Raw genomic sequence first — 22,617 nt, 5'->3', positions numbered from 1 at the left:
TACCACCACCTAGCGGCCAACAGGAGACGCGGAGCAGCGCCGCCGCTTTTACAGCCCAGCTGAACTCGTTTCACCTCGTATCAGGGCGGCCTTTTTAATTTGTTTTTAACTGAAAAAAATAAAGACTTTCCTCTGTATGTGCCACTTGTATGTTGTCGTGGATATTTGTTATATTCCCCAGCCCAGGTGTTTACCATTTGGGGGGATATACCTCGCATCTACAGCCTTGCCATTACCGTGGAAAGCCGCCCAGTGTGCAGGGAGATTTATACCGGCAGGTTAGCTGCTTATATTCTGGTTGAATATGAGTGGTTTTGCACCCAGTACATACTTCCAAGCCCATGTGGTGACCAGACGAGGCACCTGTGTGGTCAGGTGTTGCGTTAAATTGATCATTTGTCACAGTAATAGATAAATAAAATAAATAAATCGTGCACCCAGCAGCCTCGCTGTGTTATGAAACGTGATGGCATCACCCTTATTGTAGTCGGATGATATTTCCGTGCATAAGATGTGAGATGTAAGACTGACACACCTCAGTACACTCCATCTGACTGTCTCGGGTTTAACAGCCCCATTGTGTTCGTTTTTCAAGTGATATTACAGGCCTGAGCGTTTATATCTATAGTTAGCGCCGGTGGTTGTAGTCTTATTAACGCTTGTGTCCTGAATATGTCCGCCCCAAACGAGCTACTACAGTGATCAGAGTGTGCTTAAAAAGTGGGAAGTGACCAGTTTTTGACCATCGGGGAAACCAACGGCTCCTCCACGGCTCTTTATGGGGGAGACACTGTGCTCCCTGCGCTCCGCTCATACACAGTCGTATTTAACGCTTTTATAGGCGGTTTAGGTCAAAGGGGGAACCCGGAGCCCCTGTCCGGCGGATAATTCTCGTTACACCGGCTCTAAATCGAGTTTTGGGGCGCGTTGTGAACGTACGCAGGCCCGGTATTGACCACCAGCAGTGAACTTAACTTTTCCGAGACCCAAAGTTGTGTCAGGCAGCGCGTCTTGCGCGCATGCGCACCACTCTATCCAGCTCTAAATAAGAGTTAAAACAGAAACGAGGTGAGTTCCACAATTGTTAAACAATACGGGCGTTAATAATCATTTGTTGTCGTTGACGAGGACGGCGTTTGAAAAGCAGGCGTTCGTTTTTGTAAACTGGCGACAGTTTCCATTATTTCCACTCTGATTTAAAACGGCGAGAATAAATCGTTTTTTTCCAAGTTTCTATTGAAGAAATTAATCAAGCAACAATGTTAAAGCTCGTAACATTATCGCGGTGTTGTTACGAGTGTGCGTGATATTCTGTGATGTATCTGCATTTTGCAAATGCGTTTTCCTATTGTTATTAACCGGGAAACTTATTTATTACAGATCGTCCTTATAGCTGGCTCTGCATCCAGTCTCAATGCTACGGCTAGCCCTCTATAGCAGCCCTCAGTTCATATGAACTGAGTGGAGCTAGCGACTGTTAGCTTTATGTCAGCGCTAGCTAGCAACCTGGGCTGACATTCCGTGACAAGGGGAAAGTGAAGAAAAACGGCCAGAGTGAATGAAAACACCAAGTCAGGAAATTACACAGCAAGCGTTTGCCTTTGTTTAACGTGTAGCAGCTTTGCGGCATTTGTTTAAAATGGTAACTTGAGTAATTAACATAGTTTAAACGTGTTGGTGGCCTCTTCCTATGCTCCGCCATTTTGTATAAGACGAATGCTAATCATGGGCGCTCTTACATACACTTTATTTATGGCTAGAATAAAACTGAGGCATGGGATGCAAAGTCTAACTTAACCGAGATCCAGGAGCTCTGATTGTTGTTTACTTTTGACACGGTTGTGACCACGATGCAAGCAGAAAATATAACCTTAATTCAGTGTTGAACATGCGTCGGGACTAAAACGTTATATCGTATTATTAAGCGGATAAAGACGTTTTTAAGTTTGGCCAGTGAGTGCAGAAAACAGTGTTCTCCTTACAGCTGATAAACAAATGAGCCCCTCACTTGCTCCTTGCCAGGCAAGCAGTCGGTTTTAAGAGATACTGTTAAAACAAGGAAAAGACGAACTTGTCTGGTTAACTTAAAGTTGAGACGTCTTTCCTCTTCTTTGTCAATGATCTGGACTAAGGTTTACCCTAATGGGGTCGTTTGTGCTCGCATTTCTCTGATAGTTGGCCGGCAAAACAATATTATTATTGACTGTTTTGTCTGAAATCGAAGTGCATGGTGTATCCTGCACGCCAGCGCGCAGTCGCCATCTAGTGGTGATGCTGCGCAGAGCTGTTTACAAGTGCAGGGAGGAATAAAAACTGCATTTGTGATCGGAATCAGTTCGCTGATCAAGCCGTAGGGGACCGCTTGGCTCACTGCAGTTATCATGTACAGGGAAACAATGGGCCTGGAAAACAGAAGCGTAAAAGTCAGAGGTGCAGACTGTGCGCATAATACCATGCCTTTCCATGTGACTCTTTGCAGGTTGGTCATATCAGCAGAGTGGGAATGACTGACACTCCACCCAGTGATGGCCCCTCCCAGGGAGCTGAGTTTGACAGGATGGGATTAGACTGGAAGGATGGCATTGCAACGCTGCCAGGCAGTGATATCAGGGTACAAAAGATATCACTGATTTTTGTTGTTGTTGTTTTTCGGTCCAGGGTCTTTCTTGCTTGTGCAAATATTTGTTTATAGGGGGAGGAGGCTGTATGTATAGCTGTTTCTCAGGCTGAACTCATAATCAGGACCATAGTAGCACACCAACTTGGCTGATAGGAATGTGTCTCTTTTTTTCAGTTCCGCCTGACCGAGTTTCGGACTCTTGAGATTGTCACAGATTTAGAGGTCAAAGGGCAGGAGGCAGAGCCTAACAGTGAGACCTTGGACCCCGCACCATCTCACACGCCCACCCCTCCACCTGAAGGCCAGTCACAGACAGAGACAAGCAAAGCTTCAGCCAATCAGAGTAAACCAGGATTGTCTCAAGCTAAAGGTATGATGGCACATGATTGTCATTTTTATAATGAAGACTTTCACTGTTTGGTTTTTAAAGTCTACGTTACGTTTCGGCCTCAGTTTCAGCCCTTCTTTCTCCTCCGTCCTTTAGCTCCTGGTCCTGTGCTTTTGTCTTTAGAGGAGGGCCCCAGTATGGAGGGCCCCAGTGTGGAGGTTGGGCCCAGTGTTGAAGTTGGTTCTAGTGCAAACTTGGGCTCAAATGGGGAGCTGTCAAGGTGCCGGGCCTGCGGTGGCCGTGCTCCTGGGGATGCCCTCCTGCAGGGGAAATTCTGCTGCTCAGCTTGTGCCCAGCCTTCCAGTGGCAGGTAAAACCATGCCTCTGTTATCTCTAATAACGCCCTCCCCCCCATTTAATTTTTTTTTAGATTAACTTAATATTTTTTGTTTCATGTGCACCTTCTTTGTGTTTGTAAAGATCGTCTCCGGGAGAAGCACGGGAGGGTCAGGCAGTAGAAGGAGAGAGACTTGGCAAACGTGTGCGCAAAAAGAGGAAGATCTACATGGACTCTGGTGAGGAAGAGGAAGAAAACCAAGAAGAACCAGAGGTGAGGAATATACCATCAACACTTGTGTTCGGTGGTCAACTTCAGAGCTACATACATACCAGATGTTCAGGCTTAAGTTTCCTCTCATCTACAGGATGAGAAGAGTTGTGATAGTCCTGTGTAACACGTTTTGCTCATTCTGCTTTTTTCTTGTAGGAAAAGGCTAAAGCTACAAAGGGCAGGAGAGGAGCCAAAATTGCCAAGCTGGGTATGATGAAGCTCTAAACATTATTAGAATCTGTTAATGCCCTAAATCAGTTTTTTGTTGTGTTGTTTAGCTGGTGATACATTCTCAGCTTTTGAGACTGTCCTCTGATTTGATTGTCAGATTTTTTGATTAGCATTTGCATTATCTTCCAATTCATGAAACCTGCAGGCAATGTATTTCTCAGAGCGACAGAAAGCAGGAATGAAGAATGAGTTTTTGTTAATTTGGTTAGACTTAAACCAATATTATGAGCATGCTGTTTTTGCCCATTTTTATATAGGGACTTCGATAGAAAGAAAATTGTCAAACTGCCTAGAATACATCCATGTATTCATGGTTTTATATGCATTGTGTGTCATTGGCATACACTTTATACAACACGTAATATGTCACTATTTGTTCACCCAACCTTTAGTTGCTGCCCCACCCAATAAGAAACGTGCATGGAGCTGGCCTTCTTACCTCGAAGAGGAGAGAGCGGTCGCTGCTCCAGTTAAACTATTCAAAGAGGTAAAAACCTGCATATACCTGCTATTTGTACCCTGTTAAGTAGAAGCTCACAGTCTTGTTTATCTGACCTATGCTGTTATTATTCTTGCAGCACCAGTCGCTTCCACAAAGCAGGAACAGTTTTAAGGTGGGGATGAAGCTGGAGGGACTTGACCCGGCACACCCGTCTCTATTCTGTGTGCTCAGTGTTGCGGAGGTACTAATGCTAATGCTTGACTATGTTACCTATACGCTATAACATTTTTCTAGATAAAGACTTTGACTCATGGATGCCTGCCTCTCTTTGCATCCCAGATCCAAGGTTACAGGGTGAGGCTCCACTTTGACGGATATCCAGAATGCTATGACTTCTGGGCTAATGCCGATTCGTGGGATCTGAAACCAGCCGGCTGGTGTGAGAAGAACGGACACAAGTTATTGTTGCCTAAAGGTAACAAGAATACCACCAATAAACATGAAATTCAAGGTAGAATTTTTATTTTTTATTTTTTTAACAAAGTTGGGTCACAACTCAGCTGACTGGGCTTGTCGTGTTGTAGGCTGTAAGGATGGAGAGTTCAACTGGAGCACGTACGTGAAGAACTGCAGGGGTCAGCTGGCCCCGAAACACCTTTTTAAGAGCCTCAACACAGTGAGTGTTAAACACATCTGAAGCTGTCAGATGGTTCTGTGATTCAGTGGATTTTATTGGCTCCGTGTGGCTAAATTGGCTAAATGCATATTGTCTTTTTGTTTGTTTGTTTTTAGTCCGTGACTCCATCCGGGTTTAGAGCTGGGATGAAACTGGAGGCGGTTGACAGGAAGAATCCTGCTTTGATCTGTGTAGCAACAATTGCTGCCGTTGTCGACAACCGCCTGCTCATTCATTTTGACAACTGGGATGACACACATGATTACTGGTGAGAGATTATTACCCAGAGATGTTCGCCGGTCTGCCTTGAGGGCAGCTGGAGATTTGAATCCGTGTGAAAGCAGTGCTAATTTAGTGCCTGTCTACTGAAGACAGCATGCCACTGTATTTTAAATAAACAGACTAGCATTGTAACTAAAGAGTTTCTGAACCTTTTTATTGGTGAATATTTCTTTCAAAACCCCCGGTGTTATCGTTCGCCCATTTACTTGTGTTTGTTTTAAGGTGTGATGCCAGCAGTCCATACATCCACCCTGTGGGTTACTGTGAAGAGGCTGAGCTAACACTCACAACTCCAGCTGGTAAGACAGACCAAGACACGTGTGAGTCAGTATGAATGTAATATACTGTAGGACCCAACTCTTGTAAGATCTGAGATGATTAATTAAAGGCCAGCTAAATAAAAAATGATAAATAAAATAAATAAAAATGGCAACAACAAAAAAAAAAAATCTTGAATCCTGAAATAGTAAAATCTGATAACAAAGCCACGGATGAATTATTCTGTAGAAAGTAAATGTGCTCATGCTAAGTGTATTAATAGTAAGATGTAATTTCCTGTAGATCCCCATGTTGCCACCTATTTCTAACCTGCTGGGTAATGTTGTTACACCTGTAGAAATGGCTTTGTTTACATGGTGTCTGTCTGCAGTATCCAGTGCACCTAATGAGTCTTTATCTCCTCTCCTTAGAATGTAAGGAACCAAAGAGTTTCTCTTGGGAGAAATACCTGGAAGAGACGGGCACACAGGCAGCTCCTGCACGAGCTTTCAAAGTGGTATGATATACGAGTATGCAGATATTTACGGTACTGTGCTACAGTAGTCTAAATACAGACATGTGATTCTGTGTTGTTGTTTTTTTTCAGCGACCTCTGCATGGCTTCCAGTTTGGGATGAAAGTAGAAGCGGTTGATAAGAGGAATCCCATGCTCATTCGTGTTGCCACTATAGCAGACACAGAGGACCACAGACTAAAGGTGGGAGATGTCTCTTCATGGTGATGCTTTTTGAGTTTGTTTTTTTTTCTGTGCTCAGCCTTTGTTTAAATTCTTGTTTACCCTCCTCTTGCAGATCCACTTTGATGGCTGGAGTTCAGAGTACGACTATTGGGTGGAAACCGACTGCCCAGATCTGCATCCTGTCGGGTGGTGTCAAAAAACTGGACACCCACTACAATATCCTAACGGTGTGACACATTTTACGACTCTCTCTCACACTCACACGCACAGACACACAGACTGTCCTTGTCTGTCCTGCTGGGTGCTGAGGGTGAGGTTGCCAGATTTCTAATTTCAACAGATGAGTCAGCACACTTGATCTCTGCCTTTATTTTACTTGGATAAGACATTAAGAGGAATGTATAATGAATTCAGAATGGATGGTTGTTTGCATAGTTTTATTAAGTTTCCCGTGTGTGTGCGTGTGTGTATTTCAGGCTCCAGTGATTTAGTGACTGCTCCAGGACAAGGATGTCCTACCCCGGGATGCAACGGCGTTGGGCACATCAGGGGACCTCGCTATGGGACTCACTACACGTTCGTAGCTCAACTTTTCACAGTCGTCTTTTGTTGCAACTCTTATGTCTTACATCTCCATTTTCATTTAAGATGTTTTATGCATTTCCCCAACTGCTCTCCCGGTTTACCTCAGGGAATATTTGTCATAGTTTCTCAGTCGCTGCAGTGTTGCCTTTCTATCCTGTTTTTAAAATACTTTTAACACTCTTAAGTGCACCACTTTCCAAATGGATTTCAATAAATTATCACCATTTCCATTTTTGTTTGTCCAGTCAGTCGTCAGGTAATGTCATATTGTTATATTAAGGTGTAGTAAACACGTCTTAACAGTAACTAAAAGAGGAGACGTCTCCAGGCTCTCAAATATTGCTTTTATTTGTGTGGGCTGCCAGCACTCTACATGTGTTACTTGTGTGTTTGTCTGTATGTAGGAGGGTGAGGCGAGGCGATATTAACTGCCTTTCTGTTGTCTGTGTTATAACCTCTTACTGGAGTTTTAAAAAAATAAAGGCTGTGTGTCCCAGCGATGTTTGCGTCTCTGTGTGCAGTCAGGTGAGCTGTCCCTACTCAGAGGTGAATCTGAACAAAGAGGGTTTGCTGCCAGACCGTCTCAGCGGAGAGCGGCCTCCCACCCTCAGCGGGCCTCATCCTCGTGGGCGACGCCCTGACCCAAATGCAAACAACACAACGCAAAACTCCTCGACGCAAGATCAACCCGAAGGACCGGAGGACGCCCAGAACAGGTTCAATCCTTTGTCGACATACTTTAACAGCTCCTATCATATCAGGGGATTTGCATGCAACTATATGTAGTGGTTTGTACCTGAGCAATGATTATCTGTGTTGCTAGGAAACCGGCGACGGTGGCAGCTGAGCGTACAGGACGCAGTAGCCAGGCAGAGGCACTGAGTGGAGCCACCGAGCAAAGCCACAATGGAACAAGGCCTAAACGGTACCTGTCGCTCAAGATAGCCTCACACTACGCTGCGCCTGATATGATTTGTTTGTTTCAAGGAGTCATTCTGTCGTTGGTCTTCATTTCAGGACAGCTCCAGTTCCCAAATACCTAAAAATGCATTATGTCAAAGAGGAGATTGGCGATAGTAAAGGTAAGCGAGGAAAAAGTGCAGAAGGAATCGTACCTCATACCCTCACTTCCTCCCACTGACTCCTCTTAACTCTCCTCAGCCTCTCCAGAGGCCATCTCCCTCCAGCAGGCCCTCCACGAGTCGGTGTTCTCCCCCGGCATCTCTGCCTCGCCTCCCCATCGGGTGGCTCTTTGCTGGGACAAACACTGCCAGCTGCTGCCTGAGGTCCTGGGGCTGACTGCCAAGAGAGTGGCCACTTGGAGTGCCGAGGAGGTTAGACATGCTTAGACACTCAGACTGTGTAAACACCAGAAAAGCAGGCACACAAACTCTGAATCCACTCATCCAACATGAAGGCGGCTAGTTGTTCAGGGAGACCGCAACTGTGCATGAATATTCAGTAAGGGCTTTTCTGGGTGTCGCGGTGAGCTGGAGCCTTCATTTTGGCAGTCAGGTGAACGATTGAGGGTCAATAGAGGCATGTAAAGAATCACAATTAGTAGATAAACACGCATTGATCGACGTTTGTCTGAAGCTGTTTTCTGTATGTTTATTTTCTTTGTTCTTCAGGTGGCTGGTTTTGTCAAAGGGCTTCCAGGGTGCAAAGAACATGCTGCTACATTTAAAACAGAGGTAAGCACTTCAGGATGGTTTGTAAAAAGAAGTGAGAGTGAAAGTAAAAGCCACATGGCATGTACACTGAAACTTCTGAAGGATCGATGCCTCTGCAATCGAAGTGCTAGCAGACAGTCCGCTCACTTTTATTTTTAAAGTTGAGCCACCACTAACAGGCAGGCTCCGTCCCTTCACGTCTTTTGTTACACTGTTGGCGGGCTAATTAGCCACTGTCATCAATATCAGTCAGCTGGCTCTGTAGAAAGTCTCTTCTCGTGCGGTCAGAAAAATTCCCACCTCCCCAGTGTGGATGATGCTCTGTGAGCTGGAGGGAAACTAACCAGAACCTGCAGCAGATGGAGAACTGACCCATGTGCTGCTACACCAAGTTCATTGAGGCCCCAGAGCACAACAGGGACAGACTTTGCTTACTGCAGTTGGACTTTTGTCTGCAGTACGATGGAGTCACTGAAGAAGTAGCTGATCATGGCTCTGATTATTGTCAAGATGTATTATTGATAATTCATCTAAGAAAGCAAAGCTGAGTTTTTGGGGGTTTTGTTTTTTTGCATGTAGGGTACAGTACCATCACACATGCCATCACAGAACATAATTCAGCGGAATCACTACAGAGTGTAGTCTGGAGAGTTCAGCAGATATTCCAGAACAGTTTGAAATTAAAATGTGTTTTATGTAGGGGATCCATGTAAGAGTGAAGTGGGAGGCTTTACAAGAGGTGCTGAGACCTGCTGTGACGTATGAGGGTGGCTCAGAAAAAAAGACAGGAGGCCAAGCTGGTAATGTTAAGATTTCACTGGGAGTGACCTGAAGGCGGAGCGGTTGGAGACAGAGTTAGAGCAGCAAGGCTGAGATGGTTTGGAGATGTAGCAGAGGAGGGACAGTAGACAGACTGGACAAAGGCTGTTGAATAAGGACTGCAAGGCAGGAGGAAAAGAGGAAGACCTCAGAAAGAGATCATGGATGTAGTGAAGGAGGACGTGCAGAGGCTTGCATGGGAGGAGGAGAAGCAGTCCCAACCTCCTAACTGATTTATGTGCACTTGTGTAGTGTGTTGTTTTACTGGTGTCCTCTGCTCCCTGTTTCAATCTGTGTGTGTGTGTGTGTGTGTGTGTGTGTGTGTGTGTGTGTGTTTTCTCTTAGTGTGTAAACACATACAGTGAAACAGGGAGCCAAGGAGATCACCAAAACAGAATTAGAATTAGATAAACCTTATTTTGGCGGATTCAGCATCGGTTGATTTCCAGCGAATTATAGCCTCTTTTTTTCCCTCTACATTATTTTTTGGTGTTTTGTCTTTATTGGATAGTGAAGCAGTGAAGACAGACAGGAAAGTGGGGAGAGAGAGAGGGAGCAAAGGGCCACGGGTTGGACTCGAACCTGAGCTGATGCACTCGGGCCGTGTGGCATGTGGCTGCCTGCTCATCCACCCACTGTATTTTACATTACTAGAGTGGGATAATGGTCGTGGATGTTTTGGCTCTCGCCCACACAACCTTTCTGTAAGAAGTATACGCTCATTTGTTTTGCGTTGAGATGCTGGTGCCCAGCACAGAAAACTGCTTTAAACAGGGCTTTAGTTAATAACTGCTCATTCTTGATTATTGTTTAATGCTTTATCATTAGACAAATCAATTTAGAACTTGCTTTGGATGTGAGGCAGATGCTGTTGAAGGTTATTCTTTTTTTTTTTTCTGGATCAGTCCTTATATGTTATTTAACTGAGTAATTAATCAACTAAGGACTTCGGACAATACCTAACTGACCGAGGTTCAATCAGAGTAGCTTTCCCATTACTTCCTAGCCTTGTTCAGAATATCAAACGTGTGTATTTCCCTGCTGACATGAATGAGGTTATTCTCTAATCCAACAGCTGCTTTGGCTCTCGCTCATTTCCTGTGAAGGGAACAAGTGAGAGGTCCTTATTTTGCATTTGAGAACATGTGAAGAAAGCATGCATGAATAAATAAATAAATAAATAAACAAGGGAATACAAGTGGCAGCAATAAGCAACTTCATCAGTTTTGTGTGTGTGTGTGTGTGTGTGTGTGTGTGTGTGTGTGTGTGTGTGTGTGTGTGTGTGTGTGTGTGTGTGTGTGTGTGTGGTCTGAAGTCTGGCGTAAAGCTGGCTTAAAAATAGCTGCACATTAAATCGTAGATGTTGTTCTTTTGCATCAGTCATGGTTTGCAGTCTTCTCGGACACCTTTTTGCTGACTGCATAATTTCATGCAGTCTCCAGCTTTTTCATCTTGCATATATTTTCATAAATTTAAGGTTCTACTGAAAAATGAGAGAAAAAAGAGCCTCAGTTTTAGTGCTTCCAAAACAATTCATATGTCCACTAATGTAAATCCCTGTGCTAGTTCAGATTTACGTTGCACGTTAACCAATGGCAAACAAACCCTTAGTGATTTTTATAAAACAATAAAAATGTCAGCCACGTTTGTTCTCTAAAATGAGCTTTTTTTGATGTTTAATTTTGTTTTGTTTAACTTTATTTAAATACCACAGCTACAGTAAGACAGCAAGCAGGTTTAACAAACTTTAAGATGGGGAACTCTGAAAGGCTGATCAGTGAGACTGATTTAGGTGACTGTCAGTGGAAACAATTTCCAGGTTCAGACTTTCAATTTTCAGATGTACTTTTCAAAATGTTGCTCGGCTGAATTTTGCTGTTTACACAAAAGCGACGCCGCATGGGGAAAAAAGCCAGCACGTGAAGCAGACCGAGAATCCCGGCTGTACAAAAACAGCCAAACAGCGATGCAGTCGAGAACAACCAGACTTTCCAGTGTTCCTGGTGTTTATGCTAACTTCACTGTCCATAGTATCGCTCAAAACTGTCTGAAAAATTACGTTTACCAAACAGTTTCTGACACGTAAACAGCAAATAAACAGACTCTCCTCAAATCCAGCAAACCTCGTCGCTATGAGAGGAAAACCTGGCTCAGTGCAGACACTTTGTTAGGGGTGTGATCTTCCCCCCTCAGTGATGCTGGTGACTTTCTATGGCCTGCTTTGTTAACGCTGGCTATCAATCGTTTCTTGTAAACACAGCAGACTTTACATTAGAAGTTAAATCATTTAAGAGCTTGCCCGGTCACCTGGGGACAAGGTACTTTATTCATTCATTCATTTATAAATAAATAATTATTTATTTGTTTATTTATTGCATTTTTGATTTTTTATTTCTTCTCTTCTATCTGCATCTTCTTCTTTGTAATAATTGCATTTTTTTTTAGAAGTTTTAGCTGTTAAGTTGATCATTATTTCTTTTTGCTTATCAGATTATCCTGATGTGTATTTTAACTTCATGACCTGTAGTGAAACAATCAAAATCTTTGACAAAACTCATAACACCTAAAGGTTGATCCTAAATACTTATTTTGTCAAATCGTACTTTAAAAGTTAAGAAGTGTTGCTGTTGGTTTGACCCCTCCTAGTGCTTCTAGTATTGGAGGTGTTCTGTGTTCATACTGTTTGTGCGTCAACCAGCGTACAATAGAAATTCTTTTAAAGTAACAAAGCCTTTACTTGATTTTTTTCCTCTTCAGCAAATCGATGGCGAGGCCTTCCTGCTGCTCACACAAGCAGACATCGTCAAGATCCTGTCAATCAAGTTAGGACCCGCTCTGAAGATCTACAACTCCATCCTCATGTTGAAGAACGCCGATGAAGAGTAGAACACGACTCCAGTGGGACTTGTTCCTCGACGCTCGAGTAAAGACTTTGTTTGTTTTGTTTTTTTTAAATGTCCAGAACAAGTTTAACTTGTTGAGCTCTGTGATGGTACAGCTACACAAGAGAAACAAGCGGAAGTCATCATCTCAAAAAAAACGTCCATCTCTCCTCCCTCCTCTCTCCATGATGGACGGCCCTGGTCAGCCTGAGGGAGAGTTTTTCATCATACCCCGAGGAACCCTTAACTTATAACGTGTTTGTTTACTGACTCTTTAAAAAAAAAAAAAGGGAGGAGAAGAAGAAGCTACAAGCACCTTCAAGATTTCTTAACATTGTACAGCCAACAAATTGGATTTTGCGTCACAGTTCTGTTGCATTTTTTAAAAATCTGAGCTGTAATGAAACGTTTTTTGTGTTGCGACTTACTTGAGAACACCCGTTGTTTGTTTTTTTTCTTTTGTTTGTTTGTTTGTTGTTTAAGCTGCAGAATACAATCGTGAGGCGGTGGGACATTTTTAAATGTGAAATTCAGTGGAGCAGAAGCACTATGTAGTTCATCTTTTCTCCTGTAGATGGAGAAAGAGGGCCACTCCACGGGCCCAAAGGGCGTGAGTGAATTTGGAGTTTAAGTTGAATGAGGAGGGAGGGAGGGATGGTTAAAAATACGTGTTTGTGTACGAGTGTGTAAAAGTGTGTTTGAGAAGTGAGGATGCAATTTCCTACTATCCCGCTTGTGTTGGTTGGTCATTGCGGGGCGGGGGGGGGGGGAGTTTTTGACAAACAGGGCCAAGGGCTAACTGTTGAATTAAGGAAGCTTGGAGTTTTTTTTTTTTAAGGTGGAACAAGCTCTGTTCTTCTACTTGTTTTTTTTTGGGAACGCTCCATGAATATGAATGTTAAACACAGCTTTCAGTTTTGTTGTTTCTGGTCACAATGTTCTTGGTTCAGATTAACCTCTGGTCTTTTTACAGTGTAAATAGTATACAGCTACAAGAGTTTACTCCTGTTTGGATATGCAAAAGCTTCTCTACAGGAGAGGACGCTGTGGCAGTAAACTTTAAAAAAAAAAACACACAAAAAAAAAAGAGCCTTGCTTCATAGTTCTGGAGAAAGAGGAAAGAAAACACCCACAACAAACATGTTCAGTGTCCTTGTAAATCTGCGTGTACTTCAGCAAGTTGGAATGTGTACATCAGCAACTGTTTATATGCAAACAGCTTTTATTTATGTATTGTAATTTAAGGGGTTAATGGTACGCCATTCTGGCTCCGAGGTAGCTCTGGCTGTTTGGAAAGTCTGAATGGGTGAAAATAAATGAGATGCACACTATCGGCTGTCCTCATTTGACTCTGGACATTTCACCCTCTCCCACACACTTGCACAGACAATCTAAAACTGCTCTACACTCACAGAGCTAGTACCAGGTTGGACCCCTTTTTTTTTATTTTAATGGCACAGATTCAACAAGGTGCTGGAAACATTCCTTAGAGATTTTAGTCCATATTAACATGACAGCATCACACAGTTGCTGCAGATTGGTCAGCTGTGAATCCCCTGTTCCCACCATATTCTACAGGCGCTGTTTGTGAACTCATTATGTTCAAGAAACATTTATTATTTGGGCCTTAGAATATGGTGTGTTGTATGAAAGTTACAATGTGGTCAACAACACTCAGGTAGGCTGTGCCATTGAAATCAGAATCAGAATACTTTATTCATCCCGAGGGAAATTAGGGGTTACAGCAGGCAGCACGCTAATGGCGCATGCGCACTCACAAAGGAACCTTCTGACCAACTTTACACAAACATCACATTGGGCAGACATGTCAGAAGGTAGGCTGATAGGAAAAAAACAACGAAAATACACTACATGAGGTAAGAGGAGGAGAAAAAAAACTCCACTCAGACTGAGCTCCTAGTGGGAGAACAGTTTGATAAAAGAAAAAACACCTCAGCACAAAAGCACATGACTATCAATACACCATAGAAACACGATACAAGCAACAGGGGCGGGTAAAGGGTAAGAGAGAGCCGGCGTAGACAGCGCATCCGGTCCTGCAGCATCTGTGCTGGTCCAGTTGACTGCTATCATCCCCGGTAGGGCACAAGCATCGAAGGCGTTGGAAAGGGAGGGGGATGAGTGAGTGCTTATCAGTGTAAGTGTGTGTGTGTGCGTGTCCATAGTTTAGCTGAGACAGTGTCCTTCGGCCTATCAGGCTAAGTAAACAGTCCTCCAGCCAATCCAGGTGTCCTTCATGGGGCGGGAAGAATAGTCATCACACAGTCGTTATCAGGGAGTTGTTTTGGTGGGCTCCAGCCTTGGGCCTGCAGCTGGGGCCGTGGTGTCCAAATGTTGAATATTGTTGATTTCTCCTTTGTGAGCAGCTCGAATTCTAGCACTCCGAGGCTGGTCTCTCGATCTCCCGTTGAAGAGCTGCGAGCCTCCCCATGATGGTATCAAACTTCTGTTCCGTGGTGTTGTCAGTCTTTTGATTCTGAGACCTCACAACTGCAGTGATCCGTTCCGCGATGTTTTCCAACTGTCGCTCAAGGGTCTCATTTTGAGCAGGCCTCTCTCTGATGTTTCCCCTCATACGCTCAATGGTGTTGTTTTGAGCCTTCACAGCAGCTGTAAGCGTCTCCAAGGTGTTGACCATATTACGTTCGTTGTGAGAGGTCGCACCTCGTCCCGTCGCTTCGAATCCAGCGGGCAGCCTTGTGGGGGTTTGAACAGCCGGTTCCGCTTTCTTATTTCTCTGATAAACCAGGGCTAAGCCAACGCCGATCAGCATGAACCCTGTTATCATGGTTCCGAATAGGTAGATATCTTCAGCGTCCTCGATCGACAGTCCCGCCAGGCACACGGTCCTCCAGTTCTGCCACCCGTCCATCGTGTAACCGGCAGGGAAAGTCCCTCCAGGGCACTCAGGCTCTCCCGAGCCCCGACTTCTCGTTGAGAAAAGGGTGTCAATAGCACTCAGAGACCAGTTGATCAAATCCATAATTCTCTTTTAGGTTTAGAGAACGACAGTGAGAGACTGTTCCAGGGATGCTCAGTTGGTACCAAGAGGCCACAAAAATGCCAGCCTCACAATGGGACCAATGCCAGGCTGAAGCATTGCTACAAGGCAGGATGGATCCATGCTTTCATGTTGTTTACACCAAATTCTGACCTCAGCATCAGGCTGTTGCAGCAGAAATCGAGACTCATCAGACCATTGATCCCATGTGAACTATGTAGCTTCAGGTTTTTGTTCTTCGTCGACAATGTCAAATGTCAGCGGCATCGTAATTATTCAGTAAATTTGCTCCAGACTTTTTTTCAAATCTGTGATGGAAATTTAATGCAGAGTCAGTAAGAACTGGAACATCTTGTTTAAGTTATTGTTTTTTTAAAATCTAAGAGATAAATTTGATCACATTTGGCAGAGCCATCCGTAACATCACGCTGCAGACAGGTCTCAATGGCCCACAAACCTAGAACTCAGTTGAGAGCAGGGACACCTGGTGTGAGCTTTCACCCAGAGAACTGCTGCTCACTGGATATTTTCTCCTTTCTCAGATCATTCTCTGTAAACTCTACAGATGGTTGTGTGGAAAAATCCCAGCAGATCAGCAGTTTGAAATAAATAAAGCAGCCCGTCTGACGTCAACAACCGTGTCACGTCCAGAGTTGCTTAAATTATATTTTTTCCACAGTCTTGATCGTGTCTACATGCCTAAATGCAGTGAGTTGCTGCCAATGTGATTGCCTGATCCTATATTTGCATTAAAAGAGCAGCTGAACGGCTGTACCTAAGAAATCACTTGCAGACTATATAGGTGTGCATTTTTTTTTTTTTTATTTGAAGTTTGATCTGTTGATGTTCACTGGATATGTGTTTTCAGGCTGTGGTAAACATTGTTTGCATGCTGTGTTTTTGTGCCATGCAGTCATTAACTTCCATTTATTTCTGTATGTTACATTAATTAAGCTGCAGATGTGAAAAATGCAAGTGGCATCGTAATTACTCAGTAAATTCGCTCCAGACTTTTCAAGTCTGTGATGGAAAATTAACGCAGAGAGTAAGAACTGGAACATCAAAGCATCTGTTTCCTGTTTAAGGTACTTTTTTAAAAAGTCAGAGAAAAACATTTGGTCAAGAGGCAGAGCCATCCGTAACATCATGCTGCAGGCAGGTCACAGTCAGGCCACAGTGGCCCCCAAACCTAGAACTCACTTCCTGTGTCTTGCCCACATATGGCCCACATGCAAACTTACCCACAAACCAGATTGCTAATTGAAACACATGTGGCACATCGGCAGCAGGCTGAAAGTCACACAAAACCACTGCTGCGCATGGCCTGAATCTTACACTCGTAACCCAGAAGCTTTCAGGTATCTTTAATACTTATATTCCTGTTTTCATCTAAGCTGTGAAGAACTGCAGATGAGCTCTGAGTGGATGAAACAAAATGTGTTTGTGGTGATGTAAAAGCTACATCTGTTGGCCCGGTGTGACTCATTCTATCTTCACCACAAACGGAGCCGTCGCTTACAAAATGGACCTGAAACCCCCCATATTTATATCCTGAATAGATTTTCACAAGTTTAAACCGTTTTTGTTTGACCTTATCCACAACGCAAGTTACCACTAACAAGATGGACTAGCTAGGAAATCTGGGCTTAAATGGTTAAAGGTGTTAAGCATTTGGACAGTTTGGACATTGATTATTTTGTTTGTTTGTGTTTAATTAAGTAAGGGGCACTTAATTGGAGCAGGATGCGTAAAGTTAGGTCTGTAATTTTTTGGACAATTACAAAATTTTGTTAGTTTCAGTGCATTTTAATTTAAACAGTCAAAATGTGACTGAAGTGCAATGTTTCAAGCTGCTTTAATAAAACTCATTTTAGGATTTACAGCCATTTTATACACATTCCCCCAATTTTCAGAGGCTTGAAAGTAATTTGGCTAACTAACTTAATTTTAAATCTGAGGACTGTTTGTAATCTTTTGAAGCCTCGGGCGGGCCTTTTACTGCAGACACCTTCTTGTTTGCGGGTCTGTCTGAATTCAGTTTTGTATTTAATGAAATTAAAAGCAGCTCTGTTGGACAGAAATCAGGTGACTGACTTGGCCACTGGATAATGTCCCATGTCTTTGCCTTAGAGACTCTTGCGTTTCTTTTGCAGTTTGCTTTGAGTCATGTTCCATTTGCACTGTGAGGTGTGTCCAATCAGTTTGCAGCATTTGGCTGAATCTGAGCACAGAGTATTCTTCAAAATTCATCCTGCTGCTTATATCAGCAGTCACATCCGCATTAAACACTGGTGACTCACTTCCACAGGCATACATATGCACATGCCATAACACTACCTCCACCGTGTTTGACAGTGGTCCGCTTCAGATCATGAGCCGTTTCTCTCCTGCATTTCCATTCATGAAGCTGTCTCTTGATCCTGGACCATGGCAATGATATACCTACATCCTCAAGAGTGTTCCTGACTCGGTTAGATGTTGTGAAGTTGCTTTTGTTAACTATGGAAATAACTCAGTCATCATGCCCTTGAGTTGTCTTCTGTCTTCAGGCCTTTCTTCTTTTCAAGGGTGTTCCAGGTTGTTGTTTTGTCCTCTCCTAAAATGTTTTGCTGTCTATCTAATAAGGTTATTTATGTAAGCTTGATGGCCTCGCTCACTCGCACTGACATCCATTTTAGCCTCGAATTTAAAATTATAATGAAAAGCTGTAAAATACAAATGTAACACTTTGAATCAACTTCAGATGTTAAGTTTGCTCCATTTGTCATGAAACAACAAAGGGACAGACCTTACCTGGACATTAAACTGCTTAAAAGTCAATTGTACAATTACACACGATGCTCTGAAAACAGGGGACTGTGCATAAATCCTGTAAATTCTAAACACGTTATGCTACATTAACAAAACAAAACCAAAAAAGCCCCGCTTGAATTAAAGTCTGCGCTTCAGTCACATATTTGATGTAAAATATAGAGTGGTGGTGTGCAAAAGGAAAACTACAAAAAACGTGTCCTTGTCCTAAAAATGATGGGCCTAACTGTATATAGACACACACATTTTTCCAGGGTCTCCTTAACAAGAAAATCCCACCTAGAACGAAAAGTCTCTCTCTCTATCTATATATCTGTGCTCATTTTATTATGGGAGGGTACGTTTCTTCAATTTTTGTATTTTATGCACTTAGAAAAACTTCTTGATGGGTGGTGATGATCGCAGAGAATAATTTACCGTGGGACTGGCCTGGACCAGCCAGAGATTCCCACGACCCCTCCTCTTCACACACACACACACACACACACACACACACACACACACACACACACACACACACACACACACACACACACACATATATCGGAACACAGGCTGCACAGACGCACAAGCAGCGCAGAGACGGAGAGGCAGAGCAGCTTTGCACCACTTTTATCAAGACTCTTATTTTACTATATAAGCCTCGTTTCAGGCTCCGTTTCCGCGCGGCACGCGCAGTCAATCCATGGATGAAAAAGGTCTTCATGTGAGGAGGAATTGGGTTAAAGTACGGAATCCTCCGGATCAAAGTGGAGGAGTGGGAGGAATAAGTCAGCGCTATTTATTTTGATAATGCCGAGGAGCCAGTTTCTGCTTCGGATTTACGTCCAAAACAAGGCAAGTACCCACTCCGACTGCACACACACTGCGTTAAAACAGCAGGAAGTGGATTGGTGTAGTGAGCAACAGTGCTGTCGAGCAAAATGACTCAAAATATTCTGTTTAACACGGATGCGTAAAAGCAAACTTGATCATCTGCGTTCGGATCCCCCGGTTAGGTCCACTTGCCTCGGGCAGAGTCGGGGGGAGGAATAAATTATGAGTTCAGTTGGAGCAGTTAGCGCAGGGATGTGACTCCAGTTTGTTTTTTAGCCGCAGTGAGATCGTGAAGTGAAATCATAAGGTCTTGAACGGGGTCAGTCATTGATGGTGGTGGTTCATGAGCTCCTCAGAGACACCAGCGGAGTTGCGGGAAGCTCGGCATCTCATTAACTGAGCCACATGTCTTATTAAAGCAGCTATTTCCTGTTGTGTGCGGTGCAGGCTAAACTGTCTTCTCCCCAACACCTCCAGCGCTCTCCTGATGCTGCATCCAGCGCTTTCATGTTTCATTCCTTTATTTTCTGATGCCTCTCTCCTCTCCTCTCAGTCTGAATCCAGACGATGACAGCTGACACTCCAGTCTGCAGCCCTGCCTCTTCCCACTCTTCCCACTCCTCACCTGCCTGCCCCCCGGAGTGCCACAGACACCTGAGGAAAAGCAAAGCCCTCCAAACCAAACTGCCCCTGGCTTCTGCCCCAGGTTGGTGGCTCCTGCTGGGTGTAATGGTGGTGCTGGTGGGGATGAGTGTTGCAGTGGCGGGCTACGTCTCTGCAGAACCGAAGCCCGTGGGGCGGCGTGGCACCACCCCCGTGGACAGGATGAAACTGGCTGGCCCCGTGGTAATGGGAGTTGGCCTCTTCATCTTCATCTGCGCCGCCACGCTGCTGTACGAGAACCGGGACCGTGAAGTCTGCAGGCGAGAGAAACCTGACGACCTGGAGGATCTGAAGGGAGGAAGCTTTTGTGAAGATTCCCAAGAGCAGCCCAGCTTCGGGTGCCACGAGCAGTGGGAGTGTAAAGAAGGAGAACAGGGATCCTGGGCCGCTCCAGCCCACATACTCCCCCTCTCAGACCCTCCTCTTCCTCATTTGAACAGACACAGCATTAGCAGCAGAGCCTCAGAGCCACCTCCTCCGGACGCACAAGGTAAAGATAAAGAGGACGAAGACAGGAATGAGGAGGAGAAGGAAGGAAGGTCAACCCTGCTGGCCCGAGTTCTGCACCACCAGGAGCCAACTCCTCACCCTTCCTCCCCCTGCCTGTCCATCTCTCACTCCCCCGTCTTCTCAGACTCCTGCAACTCTAGTGAAATCAACTTCAACGTACGGACAGACCCTTCTGTGCCGCCTCAACTCTGAACCCCATGCTGCCTCCCCCCCCTTCCACTGTCTCATGAAATATGCATGATGAGACACACTTAAAGGTTTCACGTGCAGATACACAAGACTATGCAGTCCTCAATAAACAGATGAAATGTTTTTTGGGTATGTTATAGTGCCTCCGAATGGCGCAGTTGCTCTGAGTCACTGTCTGTGAAGGGTGTTTTTGTCCTACATCGCTCTCTGACTCACCCACATTTGAAAGATTGGAGCTGTGCTGTTTGATGTCAACTCACAATCTTGTTGTCTTTGAACTCAACCGTGCCCAAAAATCCCTAAAGCCACCACTGGATTGACCATATTAGGACGTGAGGAGGTTTGCTGAAAAGTTATTTGGGTGCCATACTGGGAGATGGACTCCGTCTCCTCTCCCCTCTCCCTCCTTCTCTGCAGATGTCTATATTTGCTTGCTGGAGAGGTTCAGTAAAAGAGGATGAGCCAGATTAGGTTTCAAATAAGTCTTTATCTTATCTCATACATAAGTGAAATCTGCTCTTTATCTGAGGAAATTGTGTCTTGGTACAAACAAGAGAAGCACATAAGGCCACACTCCTCTCACTCGACACCTACAGCCACTCTATAAATACCAGCTGGTGCTCTGCACACATGCAGGATCTTTTTTTTTCTTTTTACTGTAATTCAACATTTCTTTTTAAATTCCTACTGTCAGCTGCTCAGTTTTTTCCTTTTTCTCAGCCGCGGTGGCGAGGCGAGATCTTAAAGATTTTCAATCACAGGCTCTATGGAAAGAAAAAGAGCAACAACTTGACACAAAAAAGACACAAAAAAAAATCTGGTGAGGCTGTTATGAGTTATTCCTGACGTAGCTTAAGTGAGAAAAACAAGTCCTGCGAGTGGAGTAATTGAAGCCTCCCTCTCCCACCCATCACGACCTTTCATCTCCTCTCTTATCATCCAATTCCCACGCTTTATTCAAATACTCCATCCTCCGTCTCCATCCTTGGCTCCCGCAAAAGCCGAGAAGTGGCGAAAAAAAATAGGGCAAAACAATGCAGAGGGAAATGTTAGCAGCTACAATTAAGCCAAAGTGAGAATGTTTGAACAGGGAAGAGGAGGAGGCGGAAGAGGAGGGGGTTTAATTTTAATTATCGCCAGCATTTTCTCCTCCAGTCTTTAATTACACTGGGGATCAGTGTGAAGGGTTTTATAGGTGCTGTAGGACTGCTGAGTATTTCCTTGTTTCGGCCCATGCTGGGATCCAGGCGACGACCGAAGTCTGAGCAGTCTACAGTAATTTGCAGCCACACATTTCACTCACTTAAAAGCAGCACCCATCTGTGTGTCACACACACACACACACACACACACACACACACACACACACACACACACGGAGGGCTTTTGTGTAGGTACAGTATGCTGGCTGTATATTCAGCTGCAGAGATGAGCTGGTGGTGGTCGGGGGGTGGGGGGAAGGACGCGTCTGAATCTTGCAACATGCTGCAAGCAGCCTCCTTCGCACTCATGCCTCTCAGAAATGCAGCTCTGTGTTCGCTCTCTTCTCACACGTCGGCTGCGCGAGTGCTTTGCAGTGCGTGAGATGATCCGATGTGTTTACATTTGGAGGGAAAGACGATGCACCGTAGAGCTGTAACTTACAACTTATATTACCATTTAATCTGCACATTGTCATGCTGCACTCGACTGCCAGTTTGTTGTTGTTTTTTTGGGCTTTTGTTTTTCAATTTAAGTAAACCAAGCACACAACAGTGTTGCAATAAAACCTTCCCCCTGCAAACGTTTTTATTCAGAGCTTTTTATTCGACCGCATTGTGATTTTGGGAGCCTGCAGTTTGTGGTGCAATGGAGTTCATATTGTGTTACACTACACATCAGGTGCTACTTCTGCTTGTCCATCTGAATCAGAGAGAGGAGGCTAAATAACAGCAGCGTGTGTGCATAATCCAATAAAGCACCACAAATGACATCTTCCATACGAGTCATAAAGTTGTCAGATGCCTTCAGGATATTACATTTACCACCACATGATCCAAAGTAAGGCAACAAACTTTTATAATTCAGAATCTGGAGCCTTTCTTTTTAAAAAAGAAAGTTTGATGCTCGGAATCATTGCAGTGAGTCATGCAGTTACATCACTGAGTTAATTACAAAAATAAGTCTCTTCAGATAAATGTTGCATTTACAGAGGGATTGATTCACAGGACGGGGGGAATCCCTTCAGCAGATTTATGTGTATACAAACACTGCAGCGCCACACAATTTAATAAATCTTCTCATGTGTATTTCTGTGTGGTTGTGTGTGTGTGGCACGTGTTACATAAGTCAGCTGCACAGATCTTAATGCTGCATTGAGAATATAGCTGAATCGAATGCCCTCATCTGAGAGGCCAGTGTGTGTGTGTGCGCATTGATACATATCTGAGCAGACGGACGGGTGGCTATAAGCTGCTTAACCCTGCGCTGACTCAGGTTCATTCAATTTCTCTACTCCTTA

General features: G+C 44.2%; 3 protein-coding genes across 9 annotated transcripts; 2 read left to right on the top strand and 1 right to left on the bottom strand.

Annotated features, from left to right (window-relative positions):
• The first annotated feature begins 751 nt into the window (after nucleotides 1-751).
• Nucleotides 752-13,437, top strand: l3mbtl1b (L3MBTL histone methyl-lysine binding protein 1b). Of its 7 annotated transcripts, none has more exons than XM_086311833.1 (22): nucleotides 752-1,068; nucleotides 2,480-2,611; nucleotides 2,795-2,990; nucleotides 3,105-3,318; nucleotides 3,429-3,558; nucleotides 3,715-3,766; nucleotides 4,182-4,276; nucleotides 4,368-4,472; nucleotides 4,571-4,742; nucleotides 4,816-4,907; nucleotides 5,024-5,175; nucleotides 5,412-5,488; nucleotides 5,879-5,964; nucleotides 6,055-6,165; nucleotides 6,260-6,374; nucleotides 6,624-6,723; nucleotides 7,254-7,448; nucleotides 7,556-7,657; nucleotides 7,750-7,814; nucleotides 7,894-8,066; nucleotides 8,364-8,426; nucleotides 11,982-13,437. In XM_086311833.1, exons 2-22 carry the CDS (start codon nucleotides 2,504-2,506, stop codon nucleotides 12,108-12,110), a joined length of 2,532 nt encoding a protein of 843 aa, XP_086167959.1. In that variant the 5' UTR covers nucleotides 752-1,068; nucleotides 2,480-2,503; the 3' UTR covers nucleotides 12,111-13,437. The 7 variants fall into 7 exon arrangements, with proteins under 7 accessions (XP_086167959.1, XP_086167961.1, XP_086167960.1 ...); XM_086311835.1 differs by lacking the exon at nucleotides 752-1,068 and adding an exon at nucleotides 1,089-1,299; XM_086311834.1 differs by lacking the exon at nucleotides 752-1,068 and adding an exon at nucleotides 1,089-1,571.
• Nucleotides 13,438-13,803: 366 nt separating this feature from the next.
• Nucleotides 13,804-15,143, bottom strand: LOC147319314 (uncharacterized). Its single transcript, XM_086309990.1, has one exon. It carries the CDS (start codon nucleotides 15,108-15,110, stop codon nucleotides 14,502-14,504), a length of 609 nt encoding a protein of 202 aa, XP_086166116.1. The 5' UTR covers nucleotides 15,111-15,143; the 3' UTR covers nucleotides 13,804-14,501.
• Nucleotides 15,144-18,395: 3,252 nt separating this feature from the next.
• On the top strand, nucleotides 18,396-22,421 carry LOC147319313 (uncharacterized). Its single transcript, XM_086311825.1, has 2 exons — nucleotides 18,396-18,776; nucleotides 19,309-22,421. Exon 2 carries the CDS (start codon nucleotides 19,323-19,325, stop codon nucleotides 20,118-20,120), a length of 798 nt encoding a protein of 265 aa, XP_086167951.1. The 5' UTR covers nucleotides 18,396-18,776; nucleotides 19,309-19,322; the 3' UTR covers nucleotides 20,121-22,421.
• The last annotated feature ends 196 nt before the right edge of the window (nucleotides 22,422-22,617 follow it).

This window comes from Aulonocara sp. 'chitande type north' Nkhata Bay, linkage group LG11 (assembly GCF_057382095.1).
Source record: "Aulonocara sp. 'chitande type north' Nkhata Bay isolate Kocher_YH1m ecotype deep benthic linkage group LG11, A_spYH_male_GT1.1, whole genome shotgun sequence".
Lineage (NCBI taxonomy): Eukaryota > Metazoa > Chordata > Actinopteri > Cichliformes > Cichlidae > Aulonocara > Aulonocara sp. 'chitande type north' Nkhata Bay.
This window is presented reverse-complemented; position numbering and strand designations above follow the sequence as displayed.